This window comes from Dendroctonus ponderosae, unplaced genomic scaffold, assembly GCF_020466585.1.
Source record: "Dendroctonus ponderosae isolate FM_Combo_2020 unplaced genomic scaffold, Dpon_F_20191213v2 Dpon_F_20191213_4, whole genome shotgun sequence".
NCBI lineage: Eukaryota > Metazoa > Arthropoda > Insecta > Coleoptera > Curculionidae > Dendroctonus > Dendroctonus ponderosae.
In genome coordinates this window covers 7386328-7410800 of record NW_026018611.1, presented here as the reverse complement: position 1 = coordinate 7410800, position 24473 = coordinate 7386328, and the positions used below count along the sequence as shown (strand labels likewise).

The following is a 24473-nucleotide window of genomic DNA, read 5'->3' as shown; positions in this document are numbered from 1 at the left end:
CAGCGGACAGTTTATTATAAAACAGCTCGATCTTCAAATTTTATAGTTTTAAATGTGATGTGATCCAAAAATAAATTACGAGCATCAACTTCAATCTTCAAATGGAAGAATCTGCTTCTTTTTTCTTTTTTCAATTCTCCAATAAAGTTTAAAAGTGATTCCTATGCTTAAGCTCAACAGGACTCGGGGAATTTACAAGAAGAAAAACATATTTTCGAAAATGATGATGGAGTGGGCGAAACGAGAAGAAATCGAAAATATCTGCTTTGTTGAATTTCGTAACAGAACACGTCGGCAAATAGGATAGAAGCTAAATTCAGAAAATTTTGTAATAAATAGATTTGCGTCTGGACGTTTTGATCGAGATGAAAGTGAAAAACTTGTCGTTTTACTTTCATTGGAAAAAAATCCGTGTATCCCTCATTTGCAGATTGGGGCCAATTTACGCATATTCAAGTCTGTGGTTTGCCGAATAGGTCGAAAGCACAGACTGTTAGACTTGTGAATTAGTCTAACATTAGACTTATGATTAGACATGTGAATTGATAGAATTATCGATATTGGGCAACATAAAGTCCGCACTGAATGATGGAGGATCGCAGCCAGTACCCCCACAAAATAAATGTGTAATGTGGAATAGTGCGCGGGGTAGTAATAGAAATTTTTTTCTTTGGACAGGGACGAACTGGACAAGTATATCTAGAATTTCAAGAAAATTCAAAAAAATTCAAGAAAATTCTAGAATTTTATGAAAATGTAGACAATAATTCAGACAAACTCAAGCTTTTCAAGAAGGCAAAGACCTAAARGGACGTTAATTTTTACCAATCATGAGTTTGTGTAAAATTTTAAATCTGATGATGGCGCTGTTGTCTCGCCGAAACGTAATGAAATAAACGATGTTTCAAAAATTTTCACTTCACACTTTGACTGAAACCCAGGAAAGATAGGAATATCATATCTAGAATTTCTCCAACTTGAATTAATTCTAGCATTTGAATTTTATGTTTCCAAATCTACTAGCGCCAAACACTCCTGACCAAGAACTGATTTTCCAGCAAAATGGTGCTTCTCGACGCTGTGCTGCAATTGTGTGAATTTTTGAATGACAATTTTCCGATTCGGTTGATAGGAAAGAGAGACCTATGAATGTCCTCTTAGATCACCAAACCTAACTCAGATAGAAACAATCTGCAGGAGTTGAAAGACAAGATCCGAAAAGAAGTGCCTGCCATACCTCCACAGATGTGTGTTATAAAATTTAAGTTTATTGTTGTTCGGTTTCTTGAAATAAATGGGTCGATTTCAGGGAAGCAGACATTTTGAAGAAATCGTCGCTATTAATTATGGATAGCTTCCATCCTAAATTTCTCGATAACCATTGAAGTTAATTTATGAGCATATGTTACCTGAATCATACGAGTACTTAGAATTSATTTGAAATAAAAGGCAGATGCTACCATTTGAGAAAAATTRGSTGWTGGTCGTAGGTTGTTTTTAGATCACCTTACATAAATAAATTTGATATAAAAWWTWTTTTATTTGCAAATATAAATTGAACAGGTGTGAGCTTTTTCCGATTAAGCGAGCTTAACGATTATAATTTGAAATTTCACATACCCTTGGTTTTGGATGTCCAGTAACTCTACAGCAGAATCTCGCCCATTCGCCTTCCTCCACTATAACTGGCTCAGGTTTGCTGATAAATACTGGAGCCGATCTCGGTTTCGCTTCTTCTTCAGCGATTTCAGGAGTACTAAAAAATAATTCGTGAATGTCTGCAGTTAGTGCCTTTTAACATACTTCATATAATTTAATATAATGCACTTACACCAGCCAAGAAGCTTCCATTTCTCTGATCTTTTCAATACTCTTCATTCCTTTGGGAAGCTGCGATTCGTAGATAATTCCTGGCTTTCCAGCTACTTGAATTACCGCCCTCGTTTCATCCATGCCGTACAAATTGGTAGCCCTACATAGGTACTCGCCGCTATCTTCCGGGTATACCCAGCCGAAGTTCATAGCCACATACCCAAAGTCGTAGATAGGAGTGAACCTATTTTCTAAAATGGAAGGTCTCATTTAGCATAATCTACAAAAAAATAGCGGAGTAACCTACTATGGGGTAAAGGTTTCCCGTTGAGGAACCATTCCACTTTCATGTTGGGATCGCCAACAGGTGCCAATTGACATTCAAATTTGGTGGTCTGCCGCTCTACCAGATCAGTTTGTTCTAAGATTTGAGTAACAAAACGCGGAGGCTGTTTCTTTTCAACGTCGAATAGGTCATCTTCAGTCAGATATACTTCGGAGGTGTATTTCTTGATTGCAGCCTCCATCTGCATTAAGGCCTCTGATTTCTTCATGCCCTTTGGAACTTGGTTCTGCAGAATAATGTTCGGTAGTTTCTTGCATGTGATATGTGCTTTGGTAAAGTCTTCTCCGTGATCGTTAACCGCTCGGCATACATATTCGCCAGAATCCTCTGAATAGACATCGAGAATATCGAGAGAAACAAAACCTAAATCGTATACTGTTCGATAGCGATGTCCAGCAGGTAAAAGCTTTCCATTTCTGTACCACTCAACTCTCAACTTGGGATCGTCTTTAGGCTCCACCCGGCACTCGAAGCGTACTGATTCGGATTCTTCAACAGTAACAGATTGAATATGAGTGATGAATTTTGGTGGGCCGTACACTTTATCTGCTTGGGGTGCAACGGAAACTGGACCTTTTTCGAGTTCTTTCAATTTATCTGCAGTCATGCCTGCTGGCAGCTGGCTTTCAAAATCAATTGTTCTCTTCGATTTTGAAGTAACTCTGGCCTTAGTAATGGCATAGCCCCATTTGTTTGTGGCTTTGCAAATATATTCTCCAGCATCTCTTGTATAGGTGTAATCGATGTCCAGAGAAATAAAACCGAAGTCATTTATTTGGTGTACACGTGAGCCAGTGGCAAAAGGCTTGCCATTGAAGAACCATTCAATTCTCATTGAAGAGTCATTCTTTGGCTCTACTCTGCAGTCGAAATGTACAGGACTGCCTTCAGGGACATCAATGTTATCCTTGATCTCCACGATGAATCTTGGTGGGTTAGGCTGTTCTTCTTCCGCCAAAATTTCTTCCTTTTTGTACAGTTCTTCTTCCAATTTTTGGATACTTTGGGTGCCTGAACGGAAGTTGGAAGGCAGCTGAGGCTCAAGAATAATTCCTTGTCTACCCTTCACTTGCAAAGTGCAGCTTACAGTTGCTTCTCCGTGCTTGTTGGTGGCCTTGCATGTGTACAGTCCAGAGTCCCGCTGATATATTCCAGCTACTTCCAAAATAACAAAACCGAAGTCGTTAATAGTCTTAATTCTGGAACCGGCCCATAATGCTTTGCCGTTATGGAACCATTCGACTGTCATGCTTGGATCGTTGATTGGAGTCAACCTGCATTCAAAGTGAGCCAACGAGTTCTCACCCAAGATCAAATCAGATGGTGTGGTAATAAACTCTGGTGGTTTTCCAGTGTCATCTTCAGGTGTTGCTTGGGAGGGTGCCAAACCCAAACCTTCAAGTTCGGCTATTTTATCAATAGTGCCTTCCATTCCCTTTGGCAGTTGCGACTCCAAAATAATGCTGCGTTTTCCAGATACTTTCATTGACGCAGTTGTAACAGCTTCGCCATATTCATTTGTGGCTCTGCAAGAGTATTCGCCAGAGTCTTCTGGATATACTGGGGAAATTTCCAGGATGACAAAGCCAAAGTCGCAGAAGGTGCGGAATCTGGATCCAGTCCTAAGAGGTTTGCCGTTCCAGAACCATTCTACTTTGAGCTTAGGGTCGTCAGTTGGGATGAGTCTGGCTTCAAAGTGGACATTTTCACCTTCGCGTAAACTGTCAACGTTTGATAACGGGACAGTGAATACTGGAGCTCGTCCTTTGGTAACTTCTTCTTTTTCATCTCGTGTACGGATTAGAGAATCCTCCAACGTTTGGATCTTTTCCAATCCACCTTCCATGCCCTGAAACAACAAGGGAAAAACTTAGAGCACATTACATTTTCAATGTCTTCCTCAACTTACCCGCGGTAGTTGCGAGTCCAGGATCAGGTTCGTCTTGGATGTGCATTTCAGCGTTGCTTTAGTTACGTCTTGACCATATTTGTTGTAAGCGCGGCATTCATAGACTCCAGAGTTCTCTTCATAGCAGTAGAGAATGTCGAGAATGACGATTCCGAAATCATGGAAGGTTCGGTATCTGTGCCCATGGGGTAGTTTCTTGCCGTTGTAATACCACTCAACAACTAAGTCTGGATCAGTAACTGGTGTGAGGCGTGCTTCGAAGTGGGCACTTTGTCCTTCAGCAAGCTTGGTGATATCTTGAATTTGGGTAATGAATTTAGGTGGTTCAGTGACTGGCGATGTTGGTGCTTGGGCTTGTTGTCCCTGGAAGCTTTCCAGCTCTCTGATTTTAGCCAGAGAGTCCGGTTGCAAACTATCCGAAAATACTCCTCCTTTGCCATGAGCGGAAATTGTTGCCCGCGTAAAGTCTTCGCCGTATTTATTGTAAGCTCTGCACACGTATTCTCCAGAATCTTGATCTTGTATGTACGAAATGTCCATAACCACGAACCCAAAGTCGGACACAGTCTTGATACGCGATGAATGCAATATGGGTTGTCCATTATGGTACCATTCAACCTTAAGTTGAGGATCGTTAATTGGGATCAGAGTGCACTCAAAGTGTGCAGATTGGCCATCTTTAAGTCCGACAATATCCTGAATATGGGTAGTAAATTTGGGTTTCTGGCCAGCTTCCCTTTCAACGCATTCAAGTGTCACGCTTTGTTCAGCCATACCCCATTTGTTCGTAGCTCTGCAGGTAAAAGTACCGCTATCTTCGGTCTTAACTCCCAAAACTTCCAGAACAACCATTCCGAAAGCATGTACAGTTCTGAACCTATGTGAGGCTTCAATGGTTTTCTCATTGTAGAACCATTCGACTACCATAGTCTGGTCACCAATTGGTGTTAAGCCTGCTTCAAAGTGAGCAATTTCTCCTTCTCCTAGGTTGGTCAGGTTGGTAAACTCAGAAGTGAATACTGGGGCATGGCCTTCTTCGCCTTCAAGGAACGGCATTTCGGGCCTGTTCAGCGAGTCCTCAAGATTTTGGATCTTCTCCAAACCTTCTTGTCCTTTAGGATGTTGGGTGCGCTCAATAAGATTGGCTTTCGTTGTGCAATAAATTGTAGTTGACGTAAAGGCTTCACCAGCTTTGTTCGAAGCCTTGGCAGTGTAAACACCTTGATCTCTTTCATACACATCAGTCAGGTCTAGAGTGACGAATCCAAAGTCGCTGGTGAGTTTGAATCTTGAGGCGTGATCTAGCGATTTGCCATTGAAGAACCATTCGATCTTCAGATTTGGATCTTCCTTCGGCTCAACTGATCCTTCCAGATGTAACGGTTTTCCTTCGAGTACTGTAAATTCGGGATTGAGAGGCACGGTCCATACCGGTTTGGGAAACTCTTTGTCAGCTGCAAAGCCTGGATGTTTAGCTTTAGCTGCGAATGCTTGATCGACTTCGTCGATTGCCTCCAAACCTGCCTGTCCCTGTGGATGTTGCGTATCGTAATAAATACTCTTCTTTCCAGTGCAGCGAAGTGTTCCAGAGGTGGTTGCAGAACCCTTGCTGTTGCTGGCCTTACAAGTGTATACACCAGAATCTTCTTCATACGAGTGGGTAATATCTAAAGCAATAAATCCAAAATCGTACGTAGATTTATATTTCGCTCCAGTTGGAAGAGGTTTGTTGTTGACAAACCATTCAATTTTCATAGTTGGGTCTTTGGATGGCTCAACATTGCATTCAAAGTGCACGCTATCGCCTTCGAAACATTCTACGTTGTTAAGATGGGATATAAACATAGGCAGTTCGTAAGTGGGCTCGGGAAGTCCTGGGCGAGGTGCTTGTGGCCGCTCCAGTTCTTCAATTTTCGGGATGGCATCTGGATGCAAGCTATGTCCCAAAAGCCAATCTTTATCTTCAATTTTCAACGAGCAAGTTGATATGGCTTCGCCAAGCTTGTTGGTTGCTTTGCATGTGTAAATTGCTGAATCATCTCCTCGCAATCCATTGATTGAGAGTGTTACCAGGCCAAAATCAAATGTGCTGCGCAACCTCGTACCAGTGGAAAGTGAGACTCCATTCTTGAACCATTCAATTCTGAGGTTTGGATCTGTTCTGGGCTCAACTTGGGCTTCCAGGTAGACATGTTGTCCTTCTACCAGTTTGTCATAGCTCTTTAAGTGAGTGGTAAACACTGGAGGTTGCTGAGGAGTGGTATCAACGAACATCTCTGGCACTTTGTTCATTTCAGCTTCCTTCAGGCGGATTTGTTCCCATGCTTCTGGATGCAGTGGCTCTCCAATGATATTGGAGCGCGATTTTACCTTCATTGAAATAGATGACACTGCTTCGCCAGATTTGTTAATAGCTTTGCAAGTGTAAACGCCAGAGTCATTAGGCACAGTGGACAAGATGTCTAAAGTCACAAATCCAAAGTCATGGGTTACTTTGAATCTTGATCCAAGTTTAAGTTCTACCCCATTGACGTACCATTCGAACCTCAAACTAGCGTCTCCAACAGGAACAACTCTAGCTTCGAAGTGGGCATGTTGGCCTTCCCAAAGTTCTGTAGGACCAGTAAGCAATTGGGTGAAAATAGGCTTTTCGAATATTCTTTCGGGAGCTTCTGGTCTAGGAGCTAGTGGTTGCTCTAATTGAGCAATTTTGCGTTGAGCTTCTGGATGTTGGGTATCTAATTGGATATTGGCTTCGGCTGTAAAGAAATATTCAATTACTAAATACAGTTTTGCCTTTAATAGGAATTTGATGTCCAACAAATGAATATGAAATCCAAATTTTTCGGAGACTCTGAATTTAGACCAATGGTTTCTTGGTAATTGTTTACTTTAGGTGGCATAGTGGAATGGAAAACGAGATGAAACACTGCTGATATTAAAGTTAATTGATATTAAAACTTACTTCTAATTTTCATAGATGCAGTTGTAACGGCTTCCCCAAGAGGATTCGAAGCTCTGCAGAGGTAAATGCCTTCATCCTCCGCCCTCACATGTTGTATATCCAAAGACACATAGCCAAAGTCATGCAGCTTGCTAATTCTGGAGCTGTCCTCCAAAGGTTTTTCATTTCTGAACCATTCCACCTTCAAAGTTGGGTCTCCGACTGGGATCAGCCGGCCCTCAAAGTGGGCCTTTTGACCTTCGCGGATGAAATCAATGTTCTGTAGCGGTTGAGTGAAAACTGGTCTTTGTCTTGTAACCTGGTCCTCCACTTCTGGACGACGGTATGGCTCGTGAGCCTCCAGCTGTCTGATCTTGTCCAGACCTTCCGGTCGTTGAGATTCAGTTATTATGTTGTCTCTGGAAATGACGCGAAGGTTGATTGAAGATACGCATTGGCCTAGATTATTTATGGCCTTAACGGAGTATTCGCCGGCGTCTTCTGGTACAGCATGAGTAATGTCCAGAGCGATGTATCCAAAATCGAAGGTAATGTGGAATCTGTTTCCATGGGGCAAGGGCTTGCCATTGTGGTAGAATTCAATCCTCAAGCTGGAGTCATGAATAGGCTCAACTTGGGCCTCAAAGTGAGCGGTTTGGCCTTCATAAATTTCAGTTGTACCACGAAGTTCAGTAATGAATCTAGGAGCAGTTGGAACGGGTTCTTCCACTTCCAGTCTGGTAGGATGGCCTTGGGCCTCCAATTCTCTGATCTTTTGCAGACCTTCGGGGTGCTGAGTATCAAGCAAGATGCCTCGTCCACCTCCTACTTTAATGGTGCAAGTATTAACAGCTTCACCAACTAGATTAGTGGCTTTGCACATGTAAGTGCCGCTGTCTTCAGCATAGGCATATAAAATGTCTAGAGCAACATAGCCAAAGTCATGGGTAGTTCTGAACCTGTGTCCAGTTTTCAGTTTAACTCCATTGACGAACCATTCGATCTTAAGGTTGGCGTCATTGATTGGCTCGACGCGTGTCTCCAAGTGAGCGTGTTGACCTTCTTGCAAGTTATCCAAGCTAATGAGTGGGGTCAAGAATACCGGTTTTTGTGGCAATGGCTCTACTTCTTCCCTCTTGGGTCTTTCGTATGTCTCAAGTTCTTTGAGCTTCTTCAGCCTCTGCTCATCCATAGTTTCCAAGTAGAGGTTTTTGCTCTTTACTACTGAAACTGCAGCAGTTGTCACTGCTTCACCGACAGCATTTCTTGCTCTGCACATGTAGGTTCCGGAGTCTTCAGCGTAAGCATACAAAATATCCAAAGCAACAAATCCAAAGTCGTAAGTCGTTTTGAACCGATGGCCGGTCTGGATCGGTCTTCCGTTGCAGAACCATTCAACTCTCATTGTAGGATCATTTACCGGCGTGAGGGTTGCTTCCAAATGGGCACTTTGACCTTCTGGTAGGTTTTCGATTGTTTTCAGGCCTCTTCCAAATTGTGGTTTTTCAAGAATGACAGCCTCATCGCGAGTTACTTTTCTGTACTTTGATTCATCTTCTAGGTAGTGGATCTTTTCTAAAGCACCTTCATGCTGGGTGTCGCGAATGATTGAGGCTTTGGCTATAAGGGAATCAAATGGGTTAAAATTTTACATCAGTGAATAGAAATGATGTTGATATCCGAATGGAACCACTCAGATATATTTTTGGTTGAATTGACAAATTGAATGTAAAAAATACCACAGGCACTCAATTACTTTGTTTGGAAGATATTTGGAAAATAAATCGGTTGGTTGTAAATTCCGAAAATTTCCGACTCGGGTGCGGATTTCTTCGGATTCAGAATATTTAGTAATAAACGTAAATAAATTAATAAGAAAATATAAAGTTACCAAACGCAAAATTGCAACAAAGTTATTATTTTGACTCTCACTGCAGATAAAAATGATTGAAGATACAAAAACCTAGTCAAATATATGCTCAAATTGTATATACGCCATGACAACCACGAAATATAATACAAATAATGGAATAGAAATGATGTTGATATCCGAATGGAACCACTTAGATATATTTTTGGTTGAATTGACAAATTGAATGTAGAAAATACCACAAGCACTCCATTACTTTGTTTGGAAGATATTTGGAAAATAAATGGGTTGGTTGTAAATTCCGAAAATATCCGACTCGTGTGCGGATTTCTTCGGAATTAGAATATTTAGTAATGAACGTAAATAAATTAATAAGAAAATATGAAGTGACCAAACGCAAAATTGCAACAAACTTACTTATTTTGACTCTCACTGCAGATGAAAATGATTCAAGATACAAAAGCCTAGTCAAATACATGCTCAAATTGTATATACGCATTGAAAACCACGAAATAAAATACAAATAATGGACTAATAATGAATATGTATGACTAAAGAAGTATTTTGTGTATCCCAGAACTGGAATTCTTCAAATATTACTTACATCTGACTGAAGTTTGTACAGATGACTGAGCTTGTCCAATTAAATTGGTAGCTTTGCATGTGTATGTACCAGAGTCTTCGGCGTAGGCGGTGAGAATGTCAAGACTTGCAAAGCCAAAGTCATAGGCGTTTCTGAACCTGTGTCCAGTAGCTAAGGGTTTACCATTGTGGAACCACTCAACTTTAAGATTGGAGTCTGGATAGGGTTCAATGCGGCACTCGTAGTGTGCGCTTTGACCCTCAATGATTTCAGTAGGGCCGTTAAGTTGGGTAGAGAAGAATGGGGCTTGGGTAACTTGAACTTCTTGTTCTTCGCGGCGTTGATAGCGGCTTGAATCCTCAAGCTGGCGAAGTTTTTGTAGGGCACCTTCATGCTGGGATTCCAACTGCAGAGAAGCTTTGGCTGAAAATCAAGGAATTTATGAAGTTTTATATCCACAATTGCTTCAAGCTTTTGCGTACATTTCACATCAAGTACTGCTGATGTAATAGCTTCTCCCAGATCATTAACGGCACGGCAGGTATAAGTTCCAGAATCTTCTGGATTTACATATTTCATATTGAGGGCTACGTAGCCGAAGTCGTGCATGGTTGTTATACGGTTGGCTGAAACGTGATGCAATTAAATTAATCTTCAATTCGCCATAAATATTTGCGTACACTTACACGCTTGAATTGCCACACCATTCCTCAACCATTCAACTTTTAGTCTGGAATCTCCAACTGGAATTAGCCTTGCCTCAAAGTGGGCCGCTTGATTTTCGGCTGTTCGCAGATCTTTGAGTGGCACAGTGAATACTGGCGCTTGGCTAATGGTTTCCTCATGAACCTCTTTGCGTTGGTAACGGGAAGAATCTTCAAGCTCAGTGAGGCGTTGTAAAGCGCCTTCATGTACTGATTCCAGATAAAGCGATTTCTTCGATTGCACATTACAAATTGCTGATGTAACAGCTTCGCCCAAAGCGTTGGTAGCTCTGCAGGTGTACGTTCCAGCATCTTCTGGATAAGTGTAAAGAATGTCGAGTGCAACAAATCCGAAGCTGTTCGTTTCGGTGAATCTGGAGCCAGATTTAAGTGGTTGTCCATTGTGGAACCACTCAACCTTCATTGTTGCATCAGATACAGGAATCAAGCGACATTCGAAGTGGGCTCTTTGGCCTTCTTTGATGTCAATGTTCTTCAAAGATGTTGTGAACATTGGAGCTTGAGTGGTGATTTCCTCCACATCTTCCCGTCTTTGGTATCGAGATCTGTCCTCGAGATGTTGAATTTGCTGCAAGCCTGTTTCATTCACAGTGCTCGTAATAATTTGGCCGGATTGTCTACATCTCAGAGAGCAGTTTGTTTCATCTGAGCCAATCAAATTAGTGGCTCGGCAGGTGTAGGTTCCAGAATCTTCAGCGATCAGGTCGATAATGTCTAAAGCCACATAGCCGAAGTCGTGAATTGGACGGAATCGATGTCCAACGGTCACAGGTCTGCCGTTTTTGAACCACTCAACTTTGAGGTTCGTGTCGGTTACAGGCTCGATTTTGCATTCAAAGTGGGCATGCTGGCCTTCATTCATGTTTTCAAGACTTTTTGGTTTTGTCACAAATCTGGGTTTGACTGTCACTTGTTCATCGACGAATTCAGTACGCTTGTAACGCGATGAATCCTCCAGGTGTTGGATCTTTTCCAATCCGGCTGGATGTTGACTATCGAAAAGCAAGTCTTTTTTGGCAATTACTTTAACACTGCAGGAAGTCACGGCTTCGCCTAGTTGGTTCCTGGCCTGGCACGTGTATATGCCAGAGTCAACCGGGTAGACGCTGAGTAAGTCCAGGGCTACATAGTCAAAATCATAGGCAGGTCTGAAACGGTGGCCAGTTTTCACTGGGAACCCGTTACAGAACCATTCGACTCTCATGGATGAATCGCCCACGGGTTGCAGACGGCATTCCATGTGAATGTTTGTTCCTTCCACTGTTTCAATGTTGTGCAAAGGTCTAGTAAATTGGGGGGCCTGAAGCACTGTTACATCCTCTTGAACGTGTTTTCGGTAGCGTGATGCATCTTCTAGCATCTGGATTTGTTCCAACGATTGCTCATGTTGAGTGTCAGTAATGATGTCTGAGCTGGCTATTACTCTTACACATGCTGAAGTGTGTGCTGATCCCAAGTGGTTCACAGCGCGAACTGTGTATTCACCTGAATCCTGAGCTGTGGTTTGGAGAATGTCCAATGCGACAAAGCCAAAGTCATTATAAGTTCTCAATCTGGAACCGACTATAACAGGCCGACCATTGCAGAACCATTCCACTCTCATGGTGGGATCTCCCATTGGTTCCAACCTGCACTCAAGGTGAATATTGCGGCCTTCTTGGCAGGGTTGAGGATCTGAAAGCGGCACGACAAAAATGGGCTTCGATTTTGAGATTTCTTCAATCTGATACTGGGGCTCAACGAATTTCGACTGTTCTAGATGTTGAGTTTTGTCATAGGCTCCTTTGTGCATGCTTCTAGTGTCGATGCTAGCACGAGCTGAAAGAGAGCAATTTTCTAGATTCAAGGCTGTATTTTAAAAATAGTTTACTTACTTTCAACCACCATACTAGCAGAGACTTGAGCTTCACCTAAAGCATTTCTAGCAACAACAGTATAAGTGCCAGCATCTTCCTCTCTGACACTGAGGATATCAAGGGCGACATACCCAAAATCGTGGTATGTTTGGATTCGGTTTGCAGGTTGAATGGGTTTTCCATTAAAATACCATTCAATCCTCAAAGTCATGTCACTTTGAGGCTCAACGCGAGCTTCGAAATGAGCGCGTTGTCCTTCAACGATTTTATTAGTTCCTTTAAGTGGTCCCAAAAACCGCGGTTTTTGTGTAACTTGTACTTCTTCTTGTTCTTTTCTTGAATAGCGACTGGAATCCTCTAAGTGTTGGATCTTCTCCAGACCGCCAGGATGTTGAGAATCGAAGATAATGTCTTTCTTGCTCACGACGCTCAATTGAGCGGTTGTAGTAGCTTGTCCAAGAGCGTTATAAGCGCGACAAGTGTAATGTCCAACATCGTGGATAGTTACGTCTTTAATTGTAAGGGCAACATAGCCAAAGTTGAAGAAACTGGTGGTTCTCGAACTGGCTTCGACTGGACTACCGTCTTTTAGCCATTCCACTCTCATTGTTGCATCACCAACTGGTTCCAAGCGGGCTTCAAAGTGTGCATAGCCACCCTCGCGAATTCCCAGTTGGTCTTTAATGGGAGTTTTGAATTCTGGAGGTGCCAAGCTTTCGGGCGTTTCAACGACATATTTTTGTTGATCCTGTTGTCTCCAGGCTTCAAGTTCTTGGACCTAAACGAAAAATTTAATCAGCTTTCTGCAGTTCAGTTAGTTGCGAAGTCTGAGTCAAACCTTTTCGATGTAGCGTTGCTGTTCAGGTATTCCAAGGTCTCCAGTAACAGTCGATTTACTGAATACTTGAACCGTTGCGGTGCTAATAGCTTCTCCTAAGTGGTTAACAGCACGCACAGTGTAGGATCCTGCATCTTCGGCACGTAGGTGCATAATATTGAGAGACACGTAACCGAAGTTGAAGATGGTGGTGATCCTGGAACTGGCGGTAATTGGTCGACCATCTTTGTACCACTCCACCTGGAATTACAGAAGAATCCGATTATTCGTATGGTTGATGGTCGCTTGGTGAGTGAACTCACTTTCATTGTGGGGTCGCTGACGGGGGTCAATTGGGCCTCAAAGTGGGCATTTCTACCTTCCTGAAGCTCCCCTAGATCTTGAAGTGGGCGGATAAAGTGAGGTTTTTGGTTCGTAGTTTCTTCCAAGCTTTCTTGTCGTTGATATCTGGAACCGTTTTCATTATAAGCACTGAGTGGTATATAAAAATGCGCGCTAGCTACCTGGAATAATCCTCCAGTTGCTGAATATGTTGCAAACTATCCGGATGTTGGCTACTTTTTTCAATCGATTCTCTACGTCTGATTTGCAGAATAGCTCGCGACTCTGCTTGTCCTGTAGAACTAGTGACGCGGCATACATATTCGCCAGCGTCCTCTTCGATCAAAGAGATGAGATCAAGGGCAATGAAGCCAAAGCGGAAAATTGAGGTAGCCCTAGAACCTGTAGAAATTCCATGTATAAATAAGTTCAGTAAGGTTCGGGGTCCACTTACTAGCTGCCATAAGTCTTCCATTTAAGAACCATTCGACGATCATAGTTGGATCACCGACTGGTTCTATCCTAGCCTCGAAGTGCACTTTTCCACCTTCAAATTGAATGGAGTCTTGCAGTGGAATAATGAAGCGTGGAGGGGGATAAATGCGATCCTCATCTCCAGGAGGTGCATGTGGGCGAGCTCTCTCCACATGACGAAGGTAAATTATCTCCGGGCCAGGTTCGGGTCTGTAACCAATCAATTAACTGAGTTTCTGGTAATGCATAACAAGGTCCATGTGTGCATATTGCTTCAATATCGACGTCGTTCCTCCACAAGGAGAACATATAATACAGTTTCTTTAAAGTATTTTCTATTATATTTTTTTTACAAGAACTCATCCTGAATTGGGCCACAGCTTCACTTCTAGATCTGAATAAAAGATTGTTATTAATTTTTAAGATGGAGCTTTTTCGGTAGGTGCGTGTTTTATTAGATGCAACTTTGCGAAATCGTTGGTTGTCCATGGGAGCGTTATTGCTAGGCCATCCAGAAGGCCGGACATCAATCCTCGGGATTTTTAAATTTGGTTTCAAATAAAAGATATACTTCAAAATGATCCTATTAGTTCACGTGAAGAACTGTGGTAAAGATTAGAAGTCACTGCGAACAAAATCAGAGCCAATCCCAATAGGTTGCTCCAAAGTTGAAGGCCTCTCACAAAGCGTTGTGGAAAGTGTCGCAGCGTCAATAGTACTTACTTTGAACAATTATTAAAATAGGAGTTGCTACATTTTTCGTTTTTAAAAACCTAGCGTTCGTTCAATCTAGCTGTTTCGAAAATGGGCCGAAATATCGAGATGAAACAAGAACAGTGTATTTCCGAATATATCAACTTTTCCAACAATGGCCACCAGTTCAGTATATCCAGGTTCCTAATTTCCCATTCTTAATTAATCACCCTGTATTTATCTAGTTTACTCACTCAGGTTCGATGACTTTCGTCGGTCTTGGTAGATGCAGGCGTCTTGGTTCAGGCGTCGGTCCTTGTGGAGTTTGGACGAAGAGACGAGCTCTCGTGGCAGTGGATCCAGCTACATTTTGAGCAGTGCATTGGTACCAACCAGCGTCGGGTGCCTTTGCTCTAAACGCCCCAAATGCACCAATAAATTTCTGGTTATTTGCGCTTTATACGAAATTTTACCTGGGTATATCTAAAGTGGTAGCGCCTCCATCGATGGCAACACGCACATCTGGACTATCGTAAAGTGGCACTCCATCTTTCTGCCATGAGATTCTAGGTGTTGGTGTTCCAACGGCTCTTGCATTTAGAAGGACCGGCTCGCCTTCGCGAACATTAACGGTGGTGAATCTTAAAAAGTGAGTTGGTTATGAGAACTGAAGTAATTTGCTTCGTCGCTGTGATTGCATACCTTTCGACAAATTTGGGCGCGACTACTTGCTCTTTTTCTATAACATTCAAATTGCACTGGAACGAAGTTTCCCCGGTTTTATTTTTGGCAACACAGGTAACTACTCCTGAGTCGTTCCTGCTTACGGTAGTGATCATCAGCGCATGGTTACCAGATTCGTTGACCAGGATTTTATGGTTGTGGTCATCTACCACTTGCTTTCCGTTAATAAACCATGCTACTTCTGGATAAGGACGACCGGTGACTCTGCAGTCAAATCTGGTCATCTTTCCTTCAGTTACATCCCGATCACCGCAGACCCTAACAAAGTTGGGTGCAAGAGTTTTGGCAGTGTCGGTGGTTTCCACTTCGGTTTGCTGAGATTTAAAGGTCGATTCATGGATGAGACCTTCTTGAGTGGAAACGGGTTCAATAGCTAGATATGCTGATGATACGACGCATCCTTGTGGATTCTCGGCCAGCATGGTATAGTGGCCGGAGTCCTCCTGTCCCACTTGCTTCACTCTCAACGAAGCTTGGTTGTTCTGCAAGATACTCTCATACTTTTGGCTTTCCACGATTCTCTGCCCATTCTTGAACCAAGTGATTCTTGGTCTGGGGTTGGCGGATATTTTCGATGTGAACACCGCATCAGAGCCTTCAAGTAACTTGGAGTTTCGTGGTTTTTGAGATATCTGTGGTGGGGCCGCTGGGCCGAGAGATCTTTCCACGGTGGTTGATATTTCGGAATCTTTCTCGTAAGTGGAACGCTTCGTGATTGTTTCACGGAAGGATACTTCTCTAAGTAATCTGCAAGTTAACGGACATTTCATGATAACATGTTTAGTGGCAAAAAGTTGGCAGAGTTTCTCATCAGTTTTGCCGTTTTTAGCAATGATCATAAGTCATCTTACCTGTATTCGAATGTATCGATTTTGAAGTCTTCGGTAATTACAGTGCCGTTTGAATAGGAAGTCGTTTGTTCAAATTGGTTTTGAGAAAACCGTTGAGGCATCTGCATTCCCTCTGGGGAAATGTATACGGAGCACACTGCCTCTCCATATTGGTTGGTGGCGGTGCATACGTATTCGCCTTCGTCTCCAGGACCAATTTGATTTATCTAAGAGATGACTACGATTGTAGATCAATTTGAGGGAAAAACATTGAATGCAAAACACAAATAGTGAAAGTTTGCTAATAAAACTGTTTGTGCTTGGGAATCGATAAACTTTAGCCATTATTAGGAAACACCAAGAATAGAACTGATGATTAGCATAAATATACTCTTGATAAATATACAGCGTCTGTAGCTCATTGACAGGCAATTTTAGAGAAATATTTTTACAAAATTATTTTAATTTGCAAGTTAACTCAGAATTATTGATTTCAATGCTGAAAATGAATTCAAATTCATTCTAGCTTATACTCTAACCGAGTGAAAATTGATCCATTGAGTTGCTAAACAGTAAAACTGCAAGAAATTTTCGGCGTTCACAGTTCTAAGTCAATCATCTACGTTTAGTTCATCGTCTTGTTTGGCATTAACTTTTAAATACATTTCTGCTTTGGACGCAATTTGAAGTGTAAATTTAACTACGCCATGATGCGGTCTAATGATTTCGAAACACACAGAATTATCGTTTTCTACCAAGAAATAATAAAATAGTCTTGTTTGTCATCAAAATTTTGTATACATTTAGGCGATGAAACAAGGTGTTTTCTTAAATGTAGATTTTAATAGTCTATAAGCTTGATTCGAATTAATTCAGAAACCTAACAGTTTAACGGCGCCTTAATACACGTTTTTTATGTGCTTATAAATTTAATTATTGCCTTTACAAAGGTATTAATTTCTAAATGTTTTTGATTGAAATCGAAGGTGTAGATAAAATTAAAATTTTATCGAACAAGAGGCATCAATTTTTATATTCTCAAGTAATATTTCTATGGTTTTGTGAATGGAACTACTTTCCAGCTGGAAATTAAAATAACTATATCCAGGACTGACACATTCGAAAAATATTCAATTCAATGCCACTCATTATACAATTCTGTAGATATAATCTGCTAAAACTTCTTTATTGCAGCCTCTCCTCCAAAAATGGCAGAAAAGGCCCATTATCAAATCGCAAGTTTTTCATTTGGATATAAATATTTTCTTTTTTCTAAACTTTTTGCAAGTGAACTTGAATTTGTCGAATAGGCCGAAAATCTATGGATATTAGGTCAGCAGAACAACTGGCCTTTTTATACCCTTGCGATTACTCTAGAATTAACAAATTGCAAAGTTTTTCTAAATAGTGCCTTGATAAATTGTGAATGGTGACTAACGTAATAGCGTCATTTTCGAGAGTGATTTAACCTTTGCATCGTTTACAATTTGAGTCGGGAGCATTTCATGGTCTCTAACATTTGATTTCTGTCTCTGACGAACGAAGGGATTAAGTTTGCTCTTTTCTGTTAGTTTTTGCAAATAATATGAAAGTTATTCAATTTTTGCCAGAATGGTAGCCAACCTCCGGTAACGTAAAACCCATTTTTAAGTTGAGAATAAAACGCTTCTTCGCGTAAGGAGTGCAACCTCATACGTTGCCTCCCTTCTGGATTCTTCTGAACAGCACTTGTAATAATTAAATATATTGAGATTGGTTTATATACGCTATATTTTCGTTTCCATATCGAATAAGTCATTTTCTGTTTCACTCCCAATATTAATTGATTTTAAAGATATCAGTGAAAATGGGTTGTGGATTTTTACCTGGAGAGTGACATCTCCAGTCGTTTCGTTATATGAAAGTCGATGTTTCTGGGAACTGAGAAGTGGTGCGCCCTTTCTCGTCCAGGAAACGGTGGGTTGAGGTTTTCCGGTGATTCGGCCTTCGAAAGATGCAACACCTCCTTGTGCGAAACGGGCATTGCTGAATACCTTGTCGAACACTGGAGGTGAAGCGTTGGGTCCGAAACCCGGAATTTGCTGGATCTGTTCCTGAGTCAGCTGACCACCTTGCACTGGAAATTAAAATAATCACAGATTCAGTTGAGAAATACTAAGGCGTTTAATAGTTGTGAGATCAAGCACGCATTAGCAGTATTAATAATTTGCAGTTATTAGATAAATTATTTTTTTTAAGTTAGCATTGAGGAAAAATTCGGTCAAAAATTGGGCCGCCTAATATGAATATCAGAAGCCAAAAATGTGTAAAATTATGCAGATCTCGAAAAAAAAATAATAAAATAAAAAGTTAATTGCCAATTGGCATTTTTTTCAATGGATTTTCTAAGCTAAATTGTGTACAAATGTAAAAATTAATTTAATGCAAGAAACTGCAACGAGTGATCGTGTATACAGTTAAGAAAAGGAAGCAATTGAATTCTGCGTCATAATTAATTTGTGTAAAATCCCGATGCATTTCGGAAATGTCGTTTTATTCCAATAGTTTTAATCATACAAAACTTTTCATATGCAAATTTTACGTGAGCTGATTTTTACTGAGTCCTTCTATATTTCTGGGAACGCTTTTAAGTACTACCGTTTAACTCAATTGCCAAATTCGCCAACACGTCGCAAATTAAAATTCCTAAGTCTGAAGCAGCAAACGTTTCTACTAAAACATCGGGCATCCATCCTCTAACTCTTATCTCCGCTCAACCATCCTGTGTCACTTAATTCTTTATGTTTTTTGGAATTCTAATAACAATTATACATATTTTAAATTGCATTTGGTTACCAACTGAGTGGTAACAAATTATCTTCCAAATGATACTTGTTTCCAGTCCAATTGTCCAATATTCTGGATTGAGTAAGAAATTTTGATCTAAATATGGACAAAAGTGTGCGCGATTTAAGAAACATTGCAATTTCCCAATGCACCGTCACTGCTTCGGTTCGCATAATAGAAAAATAAGTCGGCTAAGTATGTGTGTCCGATTCGTTCAGTAAAAATAGTTGCTCCTAAAATGGACGCCTGAAACGCGATCCAATGGTCTAAAATTGTCGACGCCCCGGCTCGTCCCGACGCTGTTCGTTTTCGAACCCACTTACATTTTTCTGTTTGTCATTTTTCGAAGGTTCTGCATTAAGCTCAAAGAAGAATCTTTGATGTTTGTCATCATTACAAACTTAATTTGGATTTGAAAACGATACTCTAGCCCACATGCATTCGGCTTTCCAACTATGTGGATAGTGCAATCTCTATGTATTGTCCTACTCAAGTGAGACAAAAATCATTAACTAAAAAAATTTTAATAACATTTAAAGAATAGTCTCGACACATTTGATGATTTTCAACAACTCAAATTTTTGCACGAATACAATAATTTGTTATGTAAAAACTAGCTGGGATACATTAACATCCGTACTGAAATATTGTTACGATAGTTCAAATGCGAACTTTTGAAGTATCTGCCAGAATAGCTCCTATGTTGCTAATTGGCTGTTTATTTTGGCGAGAAATTTTAGATATTTTTGAACTTCTGTTTTGCAAAAAAACATGGCTTGGATTTTTTTATGGCTTTTGTAATGCGAAGCTTATTGTCTAACTTATCTGAACTTAGGAAGAAATAGGCTATCAAAAATATAAATATTATTTGTGTTTGTGAACTTGCTTCTGATTAATCTACTTGGTGTTTAATACTCTATTTGACTTGCCAAATTACTAAATTAATTGTTCATGAACTGCGCAAATAATAATAAAGTGACATCTATCTTTTTTATCGAATAATTATTTAGTTTTCAGTTAAAAAAGTCGTTGATCTATACTCGCATTCAAAAAACAGTTAATTATTTTGCATCTTTAAATTCAGTTATAAAATTACAGGCTTGCTTCAATTGAAAGGTTTAAATTTAGGGCGATTTTCAAATAGGATCTTGATGAGATGCACCGATGATCAACAATTCAAAGCAGTAAAAACTGTAATAATCTTATGGAGACCAACTTGCAGTTTTTTACTGCCGATACTGCTAATTTTACAGATGTGTTTATTGGTTTATTATGTCTCAACATTGTAGCCTTAATCTCAACTATGGCACGCTTATTTTTAGCTCAAAGCTTAAACATTTGTTCCTAATAATAGTTTGCCTGTAACATGAAATGGGATTTATTATTTAGGTATTCCAATTTAATAAAACGGATTCCAGTTGGTTGGAAGTTTTTGGAATATAGGTTAAAGTTTATAGAGCAATATGGAAAAGCTATCAATTTGTATAAATTAATTAGTGTCAAATATATTTTTCAGGATGACGACCTTTAAATTTTCGACCGTACTATTGATGTTTTTTATTCAACAAATAAGTCTAAATATACTTTTTTACAAAACTTAATCAACGATATCGAAATTTAACTAGTAGCAAATTCTGGTAATTCTCTCTTTCGATCTTGATAACATTTTAATTCTCTTACGACTTCATTGTCATTTAAAGCCAATTGAATTTTATGACGTACGATCCAAAAAGTTTCAAAGTCAACATAAAAATTCTGTTACATTATCTATTATTTTTGTTCGTTTCTCATCTAAATATTTTCACCTACTTTAGCTTGTTCCATAATTTTAATAATTATTAAAGTGTGCAATTGCCAGATGAGGACCAGTAGAAACAGATAAGACAATTTAAATATAAAAACAACGATACAAGAATTTTAATATCCGAAACTGGAAAGCAACATTTCACAAGTGTAGATTTGGACTGAGAGAAATGTAGCAATATTTTCGGTTGGCATTATTTGGAATGAAACATGAATTTTATACTTTTTTATACCTATCGAGAAAGTATGACGAGTCGCGTCCCAACTGTAACGTTTGAGCTTAAAAATATTATCATTATCTGTAATTACGTTCATTATAAACAGCATTATAATTTTTATTGGCATTACTCGAAATATTGGCAATACAGTTTCTATAAGGTTGCCAATTTTTCGAAGATACCAATTGCTTGAATCATTGGTCCATTTTAGAATAATATTTTATTGACTCATCACAAATTTTAATCTGTATGACAAATTATACGCTGGTGCATATAATGTGTGACTTAGAAATTTGCACCTCCTAAGTGTATTACTATCACAGATTTAGATCTAAAGTTTTTATTTTACATTGTAATTCGTAGGCTTACATGCTTGAAAATCCGATTATTAAGTTATTATGAGCCGAGAAAGTAACTATGGATATTAATCTGATTTGTTAATTCATTAATAAGGGAATAATCAATTATATAACCGAAAGTGCACTAGTTTTGCAACATTTATTGGAGTTTCCACTTAAGTAATTCATATCGGGAGTTCCCCCAAGTGCGTCAACCATTTTTTATGCATAATAAGATAGGCTTTAAAGTAAAACGGGAATCTTTTAACAGAAAATCTAAATTGTTTGTTGAAAAAGTGTCTTGAATCTTGAAGCAAATCATTTAATTGTATTTCAGTAAGAACCATTAGTCGAAGGTGCGATTTAATGTGTAATACTTAATATTCGGTTTTTGGTTACTTTAGATTATAAGAAGTTGAATACCAAACGTCCAGCTGCAACTAATAATCTGCTAATTTGCTTTAAAGTTAAATTGGAACAGCTAATATAGTAGATATAATTTGCGTAGAATTTACGATAAATTCAATGCTGCCAAGCGTTAAAAATTACTTCACTTTGTACAGATGAGCATGTTTCTAACTGCCATTTAATTGGCAAACCCGTAATTTATTGCAAAACAAAATGTTATAATCTAAATTTGCGTAATATGGAAAACATTGAAAAATATGTACGTATTTGAGCAATTACTGATTCAAGAAAACATTTTATGTTGTACTAGACTTTGTGTGCAACAATGCTTTTTTCGTTGACTGATTTTTTTTCATGGTATTTCTTGAATAGTGATAGTATTTATGATTTTTTTCAAGCCTATCTTTTTTGAGAAAAGTAACTTGGTTTAGATGTTTCTTTGGAATACTTGACATGAGTTACATTTGTGCGTTCTGAAGTGGCTTTTTCTGAACTTATTCGTTGCCAGAGGAATCCAACATGGCAAGTAGTTCATATGATTGGTGTAAGACCATTTAGCATTATGTATGTTTTTGAAAATCGACAGTTTTTTTATGGAACTTTGAAAATTAAACCTAGAATAAATATGTGTTTTGGTCCATTCTCGTTTCAAATATTGAGATCTTTAAACATTTTTAGGTTTTAAACAGTTTCATTTGTATGGCTATTCAGGTTCATCCTATATTCAACATAATTTTTTGATTGCTTAAAAAATCGCCACTCTAATATTGTCGTTATTTGCCTTTCTTAGCAATATTTATGTGTAAACGTAGAGTATGGAACAATCGAAATAAAGGCATCGAATGCATTAAACTGTTATCTTTTGCAGATTAAATATCCTTGTGAATTGTGATACATTTTTCTAGTTGAAATTGTGTTAGTTTTGATAAATATGTTTTGACAACCCAATTAAAAGTGAGTCGAGAAAGTTGAATTAGTTAATTGTGGAATGCTCTAATTTATTTTGCATGGTTCTGGTCCAGTGGCAGTGACACAATTTTTAATTAATCTGCTCTTATTGTTTTAATTACAGCGTTTCAATTTGGTGGAATTTTTCACTGTTTTTATCCGTGTAATAACTTAATTTAAGTGAAAAATTTGGACAATTTGTGCATCCGCGTGTTTTAAAAATCAAATTTTTGAAGTAAAGAAATGGAAAAATTTTGGTCTAAATTTTTATAATTCCAATATATCGACACTATGAGAAAAGTGATATGAAAATCCCTCATCATCTGAAAATAGAGTGTTACTAACTGTAGACGAAAAAAGATAAATAATCAGTTATGGGTCGGTTAAAATTTCCGGAGAATTGGCTCAGATCCAAGCGAACGTTTTCACTTGAGAGTGTTATGACATTTACAATTTCCAAACGGAATACGACTACTTCGAAGAGGAATTTTGCATTTTAAGGTATGGAATTTTGCAAATCACACGTTGAGTTAGTGTGCTAGCTTGATTATTTCGGGTTAGTTTCAACTAGGCATTCTTGACTTATGCTCTTTATTTAGGTTTGATTGGATACCTAATGAATAAACGATTGATTGGCTTTCAGCAAGCCAGTGATGAAATTTACTTTGCATTTTCTAGGGCAAAATTTTGGCGTAAAACATTAATTCGGTATTTTTATAACTGATTTTGCATGCCAAATTCTGAGCATAGCACGCAGTGGGATTTGACCCGATTAAGATCGGGCGCATTCGGGCAAACATTTCGTCTGCTCTATGATCCCATGCGCAACAAGCCTCAACGGACCCGCAACTTTTAGATTTGAATCGGAGCAGATTCTGCTCAGATGTGCGCAGTTTTTATTTTCACAATTCTCAACGTATTAGCAGTTTTTCGTAAAACTTCATGCAGCAACCGCAACAACCGCCTTGAGCAAGCAGCTAATATGTTTCAGTGATACGACTAGAATACATTGATGCGATTAATTCGTGCTCTTGTTTTAACCAATGATCGTTTGGTATCTGTTCGATGATGATCATGACACGCAGACAGGCAAAAAAGCAAAGCAACAGCTTGATGATTAGAAGATCAGACGACATGACAATGCTGATAAAATCGCTAATCCTAACCTGTCATGTGCCCAGTAACCTGCCGGGTGACATGTTGCTCAGTTCTGGTCACCCGTTGCTGTTGTTGCTGGGTGGATGTCTGCTGTTGCTGAGACGTTTGCTGCTGCGATTGCTGCTGCGATTGTTGCTGCTGTTGTCGATTCATTTCGTCACCACAAATATTTCACACAGATCGATTTAAAAAGTCGATTAAAGAATAAATAAAATAATAACACTAAGAAATAGAGCACAAATAATAAACGTTAAATCACCACACGATAGAGCGAGATGAGTAAAAATCAATTGGATTTGAGTCTGTTCGTCGATTGGGCCTGCGTTTGGCTCCTGAAAGCTGGATTCAAGTCATCATCCCCGAAATCATTAAGACGTCGGTCGAATACGAGTTGCGAGCGAAGAATGAGGCGTCCCGGGCGTCTCCCGCATTGCGCCGCTGTGCCTTTCGGGAGGGAGCTTGCAGAGTTATTTTTGGTTCAGCTCGGCCCGATGAGTTTTTTGAGTATTCGTTTTGTATGGAACACATTCGGGCACATCTAAAACACACCGGCGTTTATCACAGGATCGACAGGGATAAGGTGCGGCGGGAGCAGTTGCTCGCTTCCAAACGAAACAGCCATATGATGACTTATTGGAAAGTATTTGTGCAGGTGGGATTATTAATCAGATGAGACGGATTTCAGCAAATTCTTCTAGATCACCTCGTCTAAAACGAAGCGCTGGCGCAAAAAAACATTTGAGAACGTTTTTGGATCAGTAATCATTTTAATGAGAATGCAGGTTTACATGGAAAACGGATATTTAATACTTACTGCCATAATTCCGAA

The 24473-nt window shown here is 39.4% G+C and overlaps 1 protein-coding gene across 1 annotated transcript in view; it reads right to left on the bottom strand.

The window, feature by feature from the left end:
* Positions 1 to 24071, bottom strand: part of LOC109536993 (titin) — a 109665-nt gene extending 85594 nt beyond the window's left edge. Inside the window, exons 1-19 of the mRNA XM_048666015.1 lie at positions 23653 to 24071; positions 17811 to 18061; positions 15967 to 16172; positions 15074 to 15862; positions 14845 to 15012; positions 14626 to 14784; positions 13659 to 13888; positions 13387 to 13606; positions 13186 to 13330; positions 12884 to 13123; positions 12064 to 12823; positions 10151 to 12007; positions 9947 to 10090; positions 9486 to 9887; positions 7033 to 8631; positions 4068 to 6826; positions 2120 to 4007; positions 1832 to 2063; positions 1621 to 1756 (exon numbers count right to left, since the gene is read on the bottom strand). Coding sequence (XP_048521972.1) covers positions 1621 to 1756; positions 1832 to 2063; positions 2120 to 4007; positions 4068 to 6826; positions 7033 to 8631; positions 9486 to 9887; positions 9947 to 10090; positions 10151 to 12007; positions 12064 to 12823; positions 12884 to 13123; positions 13186 to 13330; positions 13387 to 13606; positions 13659 to 13888; positions 14626 to 14784; positions 14845 to 15012; positions 15074 to 15862; positions 15967 to 16172; positions 17811 to 18061; positions 23653 to 23797 — 12330 coding nt within the window. The 5' untranslated portion in view covers positions 23798 to 24071. The remainder of the gene's footprint in view (positions 1 to 1620; positions 1757 to 1831; positions 2064 to 2119; positions 4008 to 4067; positions 6827 to 7032; positions 8632 to 9485; positions 9888 to 9946; positions 10091 to 10150; positions 12008 to 12063; positions 12824 to 12883; positions 13124 to 13185; positions 13331 to 13386; positions 13607 to 13658; positions 13889 to 14625; positions 14785 to 14844; positions 15013 to 15073; positions 15863 to 15966; positions 16173 to 17810; positions 18062 to 23652) is intronic.
* Between the last annotated feature and the right edge of the window lie 402 nt (positions 24072 to 24473).